The 15,979-nt window shown below is 37.2% G+C and overlaps 1 protein-coding gene across 2 annotated transcripts in view; it reads right to left on the bottom strand.

The window, feature by feature from the left end:
- Positions 1-15,979, bottom strand: part of TRDN (triadin) — a 227,868-nt gene that overhangs the window by 22,941 nt on the left and 188,948 nt on the right. For both annotated transcript variants that reach the window (XM_065680964.1, XM_065680963.1), the window contains exons 30-33: positions 10,036-10,062; positions 8,907-8,957; positions 3,158-3,199; positions 1,224-1,241 (exon numbers count right to left, since the gene is read on the bottom strand). In XM_065680964.1, coding sequence (XP_065537036.1) covers positions 1,224-1,241; positions 3,158-3,199; positions 8,907-8,957; positions 10,036-10,062 — 138 coding nt within the window. The remainder of the gene's footprint in view (positions 1-1,223; positions 1,242-3,157; positions 3,200-8,906; positions 8,958-10,035; positions 10,063-15,979) is intronic.

Genomic DNA, 15,979 nt, shown 5'->3' with positions numbered 1-15,979 from the left:
TCCATATGAATAAATGGAAAATTAGAGAACTAACAATGCTTGATAGGCAGTTCCCCTCTCTCCCTCACCCCCTTTCTATTTCATGATTATTATTGGAAAAATATGAATTTATATTAGGTTGCTAGAAATGGAATAGATAAAGAAGCTTCATTTTAAAAACAAAGTCTAGCACTACATAATTTATACAAAAGTCATACCTGCTTAAAAGGAATTGAAAAAACTTCACCACAGATTTTGTATTATAGTAGCAGTTATGCCAAATGAAGGCAAATAGGGGCCACTGATACATTTTAGAGCTGAGAAACCAATGGACAGCTATAATGGCCTTGTTTCCAGGTGATGTTTCCCACAGCTAAAAATACTGTTCATCAGTTCCTTTTTGAGCAACAAAGATGTAAAGGTGGGCTGTAAAGTGGAAAATGTTGAAAATGTGTGTAGCCTCTGAAAAAAGGGCACTATGCCTCAGCCCTTCTGCTACTTGGATGAATAATTGAAGTCCTAGCAACTGTGATTTCAGGTGAAGATACATGCCAGAAAATGCAGAGATGAAGACATGATAGGGAATTTCAAATGGGAAACAGTTTTGTGAGGTGTGAATTAAACTTATGTCTGCGAACAGCGATATTTTTCCCATATTTGGGCTTTTTTTTGAGCATAGCAGCATTTGGGTACTTAATACTTTTTTATGCTTTTGCAGTTTACCTTGCATGCTGAAGATATGAAAGATATAGGAAGTTAACAAGTAAGCTGCATGGCAAGTTGATGTATGGACTCTTTCTTCAGTTCTTTTTGAGTGAGAAAAGCTCTAGACAGCTATACTAAAATAATATATGATTAGGAAGAAAATATGATGATTTTTTCCTCTCTTTTTAATTCAGCAAGAGTATTTACTAACCCAAGTAGTTGTTAATGGTGATTTTTACAAAGCTTGTCGTTCCTGATTTAGTATTTTTTGTTGATACTTGTGGTATGGGAAGCAAAGAATGAGTTTACTCCTATACTGAAGCAATTGGTTGTGTCAAATGAACTTTGGCAAGACGGTATGTTAAAAGACAAGACAGTATGTTAAATGAAAGTAGTGAAAAGCATGGCGATGAAGACACTATAATTTTAAGCAAAACTAGAAATTGCTAAGACTGAGTTTCCATATGCTAAAGTAAAAAAAGCCATACATATCCAGCTATTTTACAGGATTTTTTCTGATCAAGGTAGATACCACGTACTTGCTGGTTTTGCCTGGACTACAGAAGACAAAAGAAGGTAAAATGTAATATTTAGATATAAAGAGAAAAGAGTTTCTACTTTTTCTTTTCTTTTTAACATTCAAATATTTTTATGACAGTCAATTCTCACTTGTTCTTATCTTCCCACACTCATGTAAAGATGCACAGCATTCGGGCTCCTCAAATGTAGGTAGACTCTAACATGTTTAGACCTTTGCAACTCCCAATGGCTAGCTACCCGTTTCTGCTGAAATAATGCAGTATTTGGTCATTTAACACAGCAGCACATTTATGTATTCCAGGACCATTTTTCCCTGTGCAACAGTGTAAATCAGAAGTAGCTCCAGACCAGTCAACAGATTATTGGAAATTTTGGATGGGATTCAACTGATTTGCAACATCAAGAACATATTTGTATGCAGTTTTAGTCAGGAGAACACTAGTCCTTTCCAGAGGCTAATCTGTGTACTTACAAATGTTTGTTGAAGAAAGATGGGGTGACTTATCCGCTGTTGGAAGTTGCCTGTTTCAAGCTCAACAGCTATTGATCTGAAAACTTACAAGTTATTTCTGTAGTAGCTTATGTTAAATTGGCCAACCTGAAATACTGCATTTTCAATTTGGTTCCAACAAACAGGAAAAAGATTTATCAAGCACATGACTCTAACAAACCTTACAAAAAGTGGTCAAGCCATAATACTTTAGGCAATTTTTTTTCCAACCACTGCTAAATCACTGTTTGAGCCTTCTGATTTCGCTCACAAACTTAAAGTGGAAGTTAGCTGACCCTATAAACAAAATTGTAAATTTAGGTGTGAAAATCATGTAAATTCAAAGATGTTGAATGCTAACTCATTAAATGTTTGGGTTAGAAATATATTACAGCAATTTCTCCACTTCTATTAACAGAAACATAATTTGTATGCTTTTGAACAAGCTACAGCACTTTATGATCCAATAAGAAATATCAAAACAGATATTTTTATTGGATAAACAGAGTGCTGTAAAATATCAATTCATAGTGAATTGATAGATTATCATGAGAGGTCTCATAGAAAACAGTATAAACAGACAAATTATATGAATGTTCACAATTAGAGACAGAACCATAATATTCTGTACAACATCTATTCTGTTACTGCAGAGAAGAAAAGATATACAAAATAAGAATAAAAATTATGCAGTAACTAACTGGCGTCTTTCAGCTTTAAACAAAACAGCATTTTATTTTTGTGAAATTATTCATCATCATCACCATCATTGTCATATCAAATGAAACTCTGTTGGCATCATTGTCCAAGATTTGGCAATCTTTCATTTTGTTTGGATCAAGGTTACCTCCAGTAATAATCAAGAGGTAAATATCTAGAAAGATACTTCAAAACAGCTTTGTATTGACTGTCAATGATGATGAGAATGTTCTAATCCCTTGGATGACCCTTCAGGCCCTCTGTAACAGTCATTATTATTTGAATGTTTTCTGTCAGCATTATTATTACAAAACTTACAAGGTCTAAGTCATAGAAAAGACCCAGAGACTTAGGGATTAGTTCCAAAAAACTTTTTCAAGATCATAAAGCCAATTTAAGACCCATCCAAATTCTTAATCTAACTGGTGACTCATCCTCCTGCATTACCCCTTACTTGGGCATTAGTCTTTGTGCTGTAAATTCAGTCTTTTGAAAGATCTGACCTCACAAGGGTACATGGGATCATTTCAGATATCTGATTTACAGCTACGTCACACCTCATTAGCCAGCTCTGGTAGAGAGGCTGGAATAAACAGCCCAAGAGCTGAAATGTCTTGACTTTGCTGGTCAATGGAAAGACTGGTTCTTTGAATGTTATCTACAATTGCCACTTTGCTGAATTAGCTCTAAAAAAGTGTTGTCCCTTTCCCCTCCATAAATCAGCAGAGAATCACTTGTTCTTACCTGACTTCTCACTGGCAGTTGTTTTTTGTTTAATTTTCTCCTCTGTAGTGTGAAAGCAGCATTACAATTAGAAATTCACACTGTGTTAGCATATAACTGGAAAAATATTTCAATACATATATGTATATATTATACAAATGGTTTACAATGACAAAATAAACGGATGTATTTAGCATCACTATCCCACTGGAGCACTGTAAAACAGCATGTGTGACTTCTAACTGCATGGTGATATCATCCTCCATGGAAAAAATAAATCACTGGGCCTTATGTCTCAGCCTCCAGAAAAGAGCCACATGCCTGGCAGTGTGTTTCAGGCAGGCACTCAGGTAGAAACCATATGCTAATAATACCACTATTATAACTTTGTGAACATCACCTTCCTAGGTGTCTAAGTTCAACAGTTCGTTGTTATATGACACTGAGAACTTCTGCTTAGATACTAACCACAAATATGAATGGACATATCTATGTATGTCTATGCTCTGAAGATGAGAAAGGTATGGAGACCTCCGAGCACATGGTAACTCACAGAGGCACATCCCCATGGGAGAGTGTCAGTCTGAATGCGAGTTCATACCACCTGCCAATGGACAAGCTTACCTAGACCCAACTGGATATCTTTCACAAAATCTTAGAGCAGCCCTAAGCTGCTGCTAATCTCATGAGAAAAGCTGCTCAAGTTCACGAACTCTTGAGCTGCGTGTGGCTTTACTCAGCACAGTTCTCCAATGACATGGACCCGTGTCAACATCAGCCACAGGACCTGAGCTGCTTCTCCTCCAAGTAAGCTGGTGGATGAAACTTTGGGCAGAGGCAAAGGTGGGCCTACACTTTCTGGTCATTTGGGATTTGTCCTAATTGCCCAATGGCCCAGTGAGGTGGGAATTAGGATGTATTTTTAAAAAAATCTCTACTCTGCCCAATTTAGCTGACTTGAACTTCACTCTTCTGAATCCTTTCATAGCTCTACTCACATTTTCTCTTTTCCCATACCTGACTTCAAAGTCTCTCCTAAGCCCTACCTTTCACCATTCACGTACATCAATACCTTTCTTCTTATTATGTTTAAGACACATTCAGAATGGTATTTCCCCTTCCTCTTGCTGGTGTAATCAATTTACAGCCATATACCTCTGGCCCCTTCATTTTCTCCAAGACCTCTGTGATGCATCAGATTGAATCTGACAATGCTGGGTGAAGGTTGGATCAGGCAAGGATGTCTTGTACCCCAAAGCCATTCAGTTCTGCTGAGTGCTAGAAACCCTCCCAGTTTTATGCATGCACAAAGCTGCTTGGCTCTTGAATATGAGCAATGTCTCCAGCCTGGCAGTCAAACTTGTTCTTAAATGAGATGATGAAGGTAAGTAATGCGAAGGGGATGGGAGGCTAAAATAACTTGTGAATTACCAGATTCCTGGTTTACCTATCTCTGTACCTCCGTACCTTCAAAAAGTCAACCTTAAGAACTGCTGCTTTTTTATGGGGGTTATTTCTCTGGAACCTGAATGTCCACATTTGGCTGCTAAATCCTAATATGCACTCTGACTAAACACTTGGATAGCACAGTGTTTAGAACAGCAGACTGTTGTGTGATCTCAAGATACTTGATGTTTTCTTTGAATTTAGCATGTAAGTTTCAGAGGATTATTTTTCTGAGGGCAGAGAGAGCAGGTTTATCTACTTCTCTGTGCTGATTTTTTTTTTTTAACTTGGTTCTCAGATTCTCAGATATGTGCACTTGCCAAAGAGGACCAAAAAGACATTTATCATACGTCAGTAGAGGGAGAAACTGTCTCATTGTACAGGCCATTTTTCTCATCCTTAACACAGCAGCATCCAGCAAAACTACAATGCAAATATGGATATGAAAGATGTGGCAATTGTGTTTTGGGGTTTGTTTGTTTGGTCTGGGGTTCTTTTATTTGTTTATGGAAGAAAATCATCAGTGAACATACAGGGAGGGATAAAGCTCCATGGTTACTGATCTTTCCTGTTCTTTGGAAATAAAATATAGCCTTGCATTACCATGCTTTTCAGTTGTCGTCTAGTAAGTGGCAATTTAATTTCTCTTTGCTTGTGTTAAGTTTAGGGATTTCTCCTCAACCCCCTGGCCCCCCCCCCCCCCCCCCCCCCCATTACTCAGCTATTGTTGTAAGCTTCTTATGAAAGCAGTGAATTAAAAAAACTTAAGTCTATTTCATGGCTGTCTGTGAAGGTAGAGGTGCTTTTTATAGAGCAACCAACATCTAGAAGAAGCAACTTGTTGAGATGAAGTATCTTCTTTCTGCTCCTAGATGAGCTTTAGCATGTAATAGTGCATTTCACTAATTTAGATTTGGGCATTAAGTTTTCTACATGCCAATCCACAAAAACCCTAAGCATGCTGACTTTAAACATAGCCCCTGTACCATCATAGAATCATAGAATGGTTTGGGTTGGAAGGGACCTTAAAGATCATCCAGTTCCAAACCCCCTGCCATGGCAGGGACACCTTCCACTAAACCACGTTGCTTAAAGCCCTGTCCAACCTGGCCTTGAGCACTTCCAGGGATGGGACAGCCACAACTTCTCTGGGCAGCCTGTTCCAGTGCATCACCACCCTCACAGTAAAGGATTTCTTCCTTAAATCTAATCTAAATCTACCCTCTTCAGTTTAAAGCCATTCCCCCTTCTCCTATCACTACATGCCCTTGTAAGAAGTCCCTCTACAGATTTCCTGTAGGGCCCCTTTAGGTATTGGAAGACTGTTACGAGGTCCCCTTTGAACATTCGGCTCTCCAGACTGAACTGTCCCAGCTCCCTCAGCCTATCTCCATAGGAGAGGTGCTTCAGCCCTCTGATCATCTTCATGGAACTCCTCTGGACTGGCTCCAACAGGTGCACATTGTACTTGTGTTTGGGGCCCCAGAGCTGAATGCTGCAGTACTGTACCTTTGCTGAAATCTGCTGTGTTTGGATTGGATTTGGATTGTCATTGGATTAATGACAAGTAAAGCTCTAAATGTTTGGAGCTTCTCTTTCTTTGGATATTCTCTCTGCTCTTTTCAACACTAAATAAGATATTTCTGCTTTTTTTCTAATTCTGGTGAGAATTCACGGCAACGTTTGCTCTGTAACTCTAGGAGTCAATCAAGTAAGTCTCTGAGTGGATGGCATGTCTGATCCATTTAAAAGTATGGGAGCGATTTCTTTTCAAAACTAATTCACATGTGAAAACAGAATGTCTTGGACAGGCCAATGAATTTGCATTTATCTGATAATAAATACAGTAATTATCTGGTATTTGTCACCTACCTATTCTGAAACCTATCCACACAGCAAGCACTGATCTTTTGATTTTATGGGAGAACACCCTGATGCATTTCCTATGGCTTTTTCTCTGAATTTCTAGGATAATAAATAGTATTTTGGCAAAAATATAAGTAATATTTCCCATTTCTCATGTACTTTGAATTTACTATACCATGAGAAGTCTGGCAAAAAGAAAAACTAAACAAGACCAAACACCTCCCCCACCCCAACTGATGACCTCAAATGCTACAAAAAGTCCAAATTTTTTTTTTTGTGAATATTTCAGAAAAATCCAAATTTTGTTCTTATTTTGGATAACCCCAAAGTTGAAAGTTCTGAAATTTTTCATTTGAGGGAATTCTGTCCTCTGCAGAGCTCTAGTTTTGCAGCACTACAACCATTAATATTGATTTTTTTCTCTGATATATGTAATTTAAATGGAAAAATACAAAGCTGTAAACATTTCTCTGTTTATTGCAGGCAGTTTCAGAAAAATTACATAAGGAATAAATTCTCTTGCTTTTCTTGCTCTCACACAGGTACACAAAACACACCTTAAACATTGGCCTGCAGGATCAATATATTTTCTGAAGTTCTCTAGTTTCTCAGTCGTGTGATACACCTAAATCTTCCGATAGGAGGCACATGAATAATAATTTGAAGCTGATCTGAATCAAGGTGAAAAAGGAGCCCACTGCTTTGTACAGGAGGCTTTTATAATTCAGTCTGTTAACTCAAGAGCACTCTGACACAGAGCAGGCAGAAGCACTGATACCACCAGTGCTCGCAGGTTAATACTTCCAGTCATCAACTAAAACTCAAAACAGCCACTGCTCTCCAAAACAACCATTAATCACCTGGGAACAGATCTTTTATGCTGAATGAAATTTAGGAAGATTTTTTTTTTCTTTTCTTTCTTTTTTTTTTTTTTTTTTCAGGGCTTTAGTCTAGGATATACTGTGCTAAAGTAAGCTCCTAATTAGGCAAATGTAGTGGTTTGTGACATCATGCTCTGATGGTTTCAAATGCCTTTCCAAGGAAATTTATTTTTATGCTGCTGTCTGGATGAGATCAGCCTGATTGTGCAGGAGCACTGATTTCATTTTGCAGGAAAGGCGAGTGATCATGCCACCTGCCCAGGCAACCCACAATTTGGCCACCACTGACCCCTCCCAGGTCTCACAGAGCTGGAAAGGGGGGCTTCCTTGCCAGGACATTCCTGCCTTGGCTGAGCCCACCTGCACCTAACTGCTGGCTGATGATCTCTGCTAGATGTTAATACATAAAAAGTGAACAATGAGGCAATAAAAACAAAAAACAAACCCAAAGCTTGGCCTATGTGTCCTTGAAGGCTAGAGTGAGAAACACTGCTTTTTTTCTCCTGTTGTCTCAAACCCAGCAATACAGCTTTATTAATCAGCTGCTCAAGGCTTGCAGGAAACTTCAAAATGTCTATGGAAATATTTAACTTGCAAATAGAATATTGTATTATAATAACAAAGAAGAAAAATAGCAAATACATAGGAGAAACAGTTTTCTTAAAAAAAATAGGGAAAAAAAGCATAATGAAAAGAAATAAAGCCTGCCTGCTTCTCATTGAACCCATAAGGTTTTAAATGGTTTATCCAATCACTTATTCATGAGCTGTTTGGTTTTATATGAAGTTCAAAGAGCAGCACTTCCAACAAGGGTTGACAGGAGGCTGATAACTTGCTTTTCAGTGCTCACTGCATCTGATAAGACCATTCAGGAGCAATGTAAGTGGAGCACCGAAAACCATGCTTTCTATTAAGTTATTCTCTTAGTTTTGTTTCTTCACACCAGACCCAGCTGTGGATCTCTGAGTGCCTTCCTCCTCAAAAAGCATGATGAGGCACAAAGCCCTGGTTCGAAAGGCAGACCCCGTCTTGCTCAAGGCAGCCAGGTGTCACTTGTTATTACAGTTAGCAAAAGTGAGTAGCCAGCCCAGGATTAGCTTTGTGTGTGGGGTTTGTTTATTTGTTTGTGTTTCTTTGCTTGTTTTCATTATTCAGCTTCTGCTCCTAGACTCAGAAACTGGAGGCTGCCTCTGTTCAGTCTATCATGAACCCTGTAACACTGTAGCTCCTCCTTTTTGGGGGGCACACTTCATATAACAACTGGTTATTCCTCTTTGATGTACTGAAGGGCAGTAGAGAACTCGTTCCCCAAACTCTGGAAATCAGGTTTTGCTAATGCTTTATAAACTATACTACAACAGTGAGAGAGAGTCACAGGAACTTTGAAAAACTGTCAAAACTTAATCCTTCTTGTTAAAATTCACCCATACTTTTTTGTTCTTCTCCCAGACTCAGAAAACCAATGAAACAAAGCAAAACCATGTGTCTAGCTCATGGGAGTCTCCAAGCTTTGCAAACACCACATATCCTTATTGAGTGGAGCCTAGAGTAACTTGAAATTAAATTACCAAACCCACCTGGCTTAGTCTGAGATGAGCCAGCTTTTTCATGTTTAACACGATCATGCTCTGCAAATAAGAAAATACCCTACATTAGAAAGCTTTAAAGTTTTTAGATTTTTAAAATAAAATATTCTTATTATGATTTTAAAATATGACTTTGCATTACATATGCACACCAGACTTCAGAAGAATTTTTTTATAAATATCTTTTTTGAGAAAACATATTTTATTATTTTTCCCCTAAGAAAATGAGAAATAATGCCAAAGAATACTTTTTACTTTTTGACGTGGTTTAAGGGACCACAAAATTACATTCTGGTTTTTTTTTCGCATTATCAGAAGATTTCTAAAATTGTGAAAAGCTTCTACTAATTTTGATTGCTATGACATATCTTCTATATACAAAATTTCTCCTGGTGATTAATATAAGCATCATAAAAGCATTTTACTACAACGGAAGTGGGGTTGTTTCATACAGACAAATGGGTTCAGTATACTGTATACATAAAAAATGTTCAGTATACAGTATACATAGAAGAAAGAATTTTTGATATTTCTCTGTTAGCCTGGATCCCACAGACATATTGTGAGGCAGTAACAATAATAAATATTATACTGTACTAAATATAAGCTGTATGCAACTTTCTGCTATTTAAAAACAATGTGATATCCAAGCCTCAACACTGTGAGACAGAATAAAACAGGCTATAGCATTTCAGAGGAATGTTAAAAATATATTTAATTCTCATTTATTGCAGCTATGTCTAAATTGTGTAGCATGTTACAGCTGCAGCATACCAAGAGATAAATCTCTCTGTTTCTTAGATCAGAGTCCTAGCCAGGGAATTGCACAGGCCCTTCCTTTCCTTTGTTCCCCTTGACTTTTTTTCCAGTGCAAAGCTGCCATGGAGTCAGAGGGCACAGGTAGGTCCTATCTCAGCCCAAATGGGAAAATAGTTTCCATGTAAACTGAGTCCTGTGAAACACACCTGGTCCTGCATTACAGAGGGAGTCATCTGAAACCAAGTCAACATTTCCTGTGAGCTTGTGTTGATGAATCCCATCTTAAGCTGCAAAAACTTTAACAACATAAATACCTCCTAAAAGCTGAAATAACAATAGTCTTTATCAACTTGATACTTACTGTGTTCGTGAGGTTTCTCTGAGGTTGCTAGAAGTAAACAAAAGAGGTTTATTTTAATATTTATTTGTATGCCTGTAATGCAGGATTTAATGCTTTTTTAAATTACATTTGTAGCCACATAAATGGTCAGTGAAAAATGTTCCCAGAAAAAAACCCACAAGAGATAAAAATGAAAAATGAGCTAATGCTTTCCATGGACCTTAAGAGAACATTTTTCAGGTAAAGCAAGAGCTCATGGAGCTGTACTGAATGCCATTTTTGATTCTACTTAAGTAAGTGAAATGCCAAGACCTAGCCCACCAGCTGGATTTTTCTTCTTGGCTTTTGCAAGGCAGCTGTTGTTTTTAAGAAAATAAAGGCTCTATCAGCTGCATGTAGCAGTCTGCTGTGTGTGAAAGAGCATCATCCAAAAGATAGATGCAGCAGTGCAGTAGATGAGCTGCCTTTGCAAGCCTGGCAACACAAGCAATAATTTTGCTGCTTTGAGCTCCTGGGCTCTGAATCACTGAGCTCTTGAGCTTCCACTCGGGGCAAAAAGTAACTGCTGTGCAAGAGGGTTTTTGTTTTGCTTGTTTTCCCTGCAGTATAAAACTACTTCAATTTTATATCCAGTCTCTGTTTAATCCAAGTTGTTACTGAGTGTTTAAGGAGACAGCAGCTGGAGATAGTGTGCAGAGCAAAGCAAACCCAACAAAACTTTTTTGAGGGTAATAGAGACTGTAAACACAAATTAAGTTATCTTCTTGTTCCTAAGTAAAAAATCAGAAATAAGAAACAGCAGAAAAATAGGCATCCTATGACAAAGTTATATTTGTTATCTTTATATGTATAAGAAAACCTTTTTGTAAATTCAGGCTCAATTGTTTTGTCTAAACAACCTGAAACCTACAAAAAATTTCCCTAAACATCTTAAACTTAGGTAAATTCTGTTGTAATTGGGTATCCATGAAGTATCTCTGAAATTTCTAAAGGAAACTAGTTTTGTATTGTGTTAAAATGCATAACAATATATGCTCATCTAGCTATGAATTTCACTTAGCAAAAGGAAATTCATGGCAAATATATGTAAAAAATCCCCAAACAGAACGTCAGGGGTTGATATAGTGACTTACATAGCTACCACAGAATATGAGTCACATGACTTTCAGTGACCATCAAAAATGATCAGAGCTTGGCCACATGTGAACAATATTAAAGAATCTTTACCGTCACTGCTTGACGAATTTAACAAACAAGCTTTTGTTACACCATCCTTATGTCATATATGCAATTTGTTTTAAAACACTAAAATCAAATCACAGCCATTCCTCTTGAACTTTCTAGTGAACCCAGTGCAGATATTCCCCTTTTTCTGCTGGTGAATATGAGTCACAGAAGAATGTTTAAAACTATAGAAACTCAACCCATGTCTGGCCTCACAAGTTCCGGAAGCTATTTGTGTTGCCCTTTTCCATTTCTTCTGTGGAGGTATTAATTAGCCAAACTTGTGTAGTGTCAGTATCCAGGCAGAGCTTGAACACTGAGATCATTGCTATCAGCACTTTCCTGAAAACCCAACCTTTTTTTTTTCTTGTGTAACACTCAGAGCTATTGTTGCTGCATATCTTGATGAAATAATGAAAACCTTCTAAAATAAAAAGTTTTTGCAGGATAAGTTGGATGTTCTACAACATATCTAAATTTTATTGAAAAAAAAACCAACCCAAAACATAATAAAGTGAAATTTTGATGGTCTTTAGACTGTAAAGATAGACATCTGTGTTTTGCCAAATCTGCTAATCATGATTTCAGTCCATTCACTATTAATCATATCCTTCTTATGTGTCGTATTATCTCATCAAAGATGTTATTCAAATGATGAATACAGTAAGAAAGCCAAAACCTGAAATTCCAAGACCCTTACTTTCATTTTTACAGTATCACATGTCTATAACACAGTTACTCTGATTTTTAGTCTACTTAGTGAAAATGGGAATAAGATAGAAGCTAAATATCAATGATGTAGTCAGACTTTCCAATATATTGAACCATATATTCAATATTGGTATTTAACCTAGAGGGTGAGAAATCAGAGGCTGCATTCTGCTGCTCTCAGTCATTTCATGTAGTATCCTGCACTGAAAGTAAAGCACGTCTACTCAGATTTTGAATTTAAATACTATTTCTTTATACAGTGCCTAGATAAGCTATGACACATGCTGCAAAATGTGTGGATGTTGAAAATCTTAATGAATTTTCAAAGTGACTTGGCAAATTAGAAAAAAATTTACCAAGTGCTCTTAAACTTGAAGATAATGTTTCTGGCTTAGGAAATTCCTGACCTGAGATCCTGGGAGGTTACAATATGATCTCTGTGTGGCTGTTTTATTTCTCTATTCTTCCCTAGGCATTTGCTGGTTTGGCCATTGATGGAGAGAGTGTTGGGTTAGATCATCTCTTGGTCTCACTTCAAATACTTGTTCTGATGTTACTAATTAACAGGACTAGCTGTTGGGTAAATAAGTGTTTGTTCTTAACAATGTTAGAAAACTCATTCTTAAGTATTTCATATTTATTTGTTTAACATTCAAACTATATTAGAGGAAGAAAAGGGTCAGGTTGGGATCTAATGAAACCAGATAGATATTTGATGAAATACTTGACACTACATAAGATCTGAGCTGGATCAATGAAATTATCTGGTTCTACCCTCAGCAAAATGTTTTCAAATTTCTTTTGTGTCAGTCTAAATTAAACTTTGTATCATCTCTTGGTAGTTATCTTACTGTTTTTCACATTCACTTCAAATTTTCTTTGACTCTTTCTTTGTGCCTGTTATAGAATCATAGAATAGTTAGGGTTGGAAAGGACCTTAAGATCATCTAGTTCCAACCCCCCTGCCATGGTCAGGGACACCTCCCACTAAACCATTGTCATCAAACCATTATCAAAGATGAACAGCAACACCACAGTCACTGAAGTGAAATACCTGGATAGCTGGTGAGATTTATCACACGTTTGTGTCGAGCACAGTATCAAATATTGGTGCACTACCTTGTACAGCTGTTTTCTCTATAAACTCTTTGACCTTACCATCCTATTCTGAATGCCAGAAGGGTATTAATTATATACGGTGTAATTTTGTAAATTAGTTTCTGATATGGATTCAGAAACAAAATCCTCTGTTTTATTGAACCATAAATTGGTGAGGCTAAAAGCAGAACATGCTTTTTGATTATAACACATCTATTTTCCATCTGGATAACAGTCATTTGCTGTTCAGACAGCAAATATATTTGTGAGTGTGCACACTCTGTAAGAAAAGAATATGTTGTGCAGGAAATGAAAGCAATGCCAGAACTATTTTTTTATTATTATTTTTTAACGAAGAATAACAAAATAATAATATATGCTGTAGCTTAGAAAATTATTTCTAATTGGATATTTACATGTATAAGTAAGAAAGTTACTTTCCATCAGGCTAAGAGCCTGGATCATCTCTCATTAAAGAGAGCACAAACTCTTTAAGAGGATTTGGACTTGGCATCAGAACACACCCATGATGTTTATCTGTAACAACATTGCAGGCCAAAAGAGGAATCAAGATCAATAGCAGTCTTTTAATGTAATTCCCAAGATTTGTGCCTTAACCTTCCAGTTTATACATCATGATGAAGGATAAATCTTTGCTTTCCTTATTCAAGCTAAGTTAGTCCATTCTCCCTGAAAATAAGCTGTAGACAAACAAAAAAATTGGCCCTTACACAAACTAATGGGCATTCCTCCTTGAAAATTCATTCTGTAGTCTGCAAGAACTTAAGATGCCACATCAGTCTGCCTAATCATCAGTGTGTTTTTAATTTCAAGTTGAATAAAACTGTCAGTTCAAGGTTTTACAGACTGTGGAACAACTGTATTATCGAAAAGTCAACCATAATAAAACATATTCTTTACACTGGGATGGTTCAGAATGTCTTAGATTATATCATCTTCAGGGAAAAAGGGGATTATTAGGATTTATCGCTGTTCAAAAGCAGCTCCCTGCCTCTGTGAAGTTATTGTCTGTACCCTTTGTCATTCAAAGGAGAAGTCAAATGTTCCCACAAGGTTTCTAGATCAGCAGACCTGGTCTCTCATATCTGCCTGTGTCCTACTCAAGTCCTGCTGGCTGATTGAGCAGCTGGCAGGCTGTGCAAAAAAAAGAAACACAACAGTCTAATGAGCATATGTCAAAAAAAAAATGACTCCTCACAAAACAGATCACCTGCAGCAAGCCTTCAATAAAGAGAATGGCCTGTGCTCACCCTGACCCTTGCTCTATGTTAAAAAATTGCCTTGACATTGTATGGCCAATAGATGGATGGGTCATAGAAAGCAAGCAAGAAGAATGTGATGGTGTGGTTAATAGAGGAACTTGTATAATTATATTAAAGTTCATGCTGTGCAAGCCTTGTCCTTAAAGGTTCTCTTAATTCCCGACAGTATTCATTTTACATTTCTGGTTTACTTTAAACCTATTGGTTTCCAGGATATCTGTAGAGGTTTCCATAAGTTCATGGAGTATTATCCCACACAAACATGGCAGGTATGAAATACTAAGTGATTTATCTAAGGCTATCTGAAAGGTTTGCAGGGAAACAAAGAACTTGAGGTTCCAGGTAGTGCTCTCACTCATTCATTAGCAGGGGGTGCTCATCTAGGTCTGTGCAGCACCACAGCTGGACCACTGTTTCAGCAGGAGTCTTCTGACTAATAACGATAATAGGGTAAATGGTTAAGGCAAACCTTCCTAAAATGCCATGGTTCTCCATTATATTAATAAATAACCACTGTTATTAGAGCCTGTAGGGTATTCACTTGTAACAGGCTTATCTTTCTATCTTTGCTTTCAACCAAAAAAGCTGTCAGGGTGCTCTCGCATTTTCTTCTGCTTTATTTCCATTACCAGAGTAACCTGGTCCAAGATATATGCCTTCATACAGTTAGCATGTTTATGTCTTTGCTGTTTGGCTTGCCTTATACCTCGGGGCTGTGTAGTGAAGAATGAGCTGACTCTTGGTCTTGGGGGATTTTGCTGTTGTTGTCTAGAGCAACTTGTTTTTTAAGACTTATTTTTAACTGGTAATTGAAGAGTATTTAATACAAACTGGGGAAAAAAAAAAGGAAATATTTCAGAAAGACAAGGGAAGGGAGAAACTTTAGTATGGCATAAATGTGGTAAAAGTAGGAAAAAAGTACAGACATTTCTGATATTTTTAAGTGATTTTTAATGAGAGGAATTGGCTCGAGTTGAATCTGAGATGCATGCCTGTAGGGAGCATCAGTAATGATTCCAATCTTTCTCTGTTTCCCAGTTTGTCTGTTAAACAATAGAAATGCACTGGGAAATGTAAGTCTTGTTGAAACAGCAATCTTGTACAATTACACTGAAATCTAATGTCTTCTAAAGTGCTACAAGTTTTAAAATCCCAGGAGGACAAATCTTCCATCGATGGAGCTGGAAAGAACGAAATTTCAGTCAAATGCAGATGAGGTACATGTGCCGCGTTAATGTATTCATCTTTAGGCATGTGTGGCGAAAGACCTGTAGAGCTTCCTCTCAATATCATCCTCAGCTTCTGGCGTTTTCATGTGCTCTTCCCTGAAATTGTGGGATGGGAACATACAGATGAGGGACAATATGCTTAAAAAGCTTTCACTTTTAGAAATATTAGTTTTATGTTTGCATATAGCTAAGGCAAAACATAGCCAAGCTCAGGCCATGCTTTATTGCAACACAAATTATTGACTCATAAATGGTAACTGAGCGAAATCGGGCAGACTGAGGTATGTTGGATGTTAAAGTGATGACTTTTTTTTTCTGAATATTGACACTTTTTGAGCAGAAATAGTGTGTTCACCATTCTATATAAACAATTGAAGCCAAAATGAACACCTCTTGCAGATATTAATATTCATTAATATT

The sequence above is a fragment of the Lathamus discolor genome, chromosome 5 (genome assembly GCF_037157495.1).
Source record: "Lathamus discolor isolate bLatDis1 chromosome 5, bLatDis1.hap1, whole genome shotgun sequence".
In the NCBI taxonomy this organism is placed as follows: domain Eukaryota; kingdom Metazoa; phylum Chordata; class Aves; order Psittaciformes; family Psittacidae; genus Lathamus; species Lathamus discolor.
Note: the sequence above shows the minus strand (reverse complement) of the source record. Positions and strands in the feature narration are given on the sequence as shown.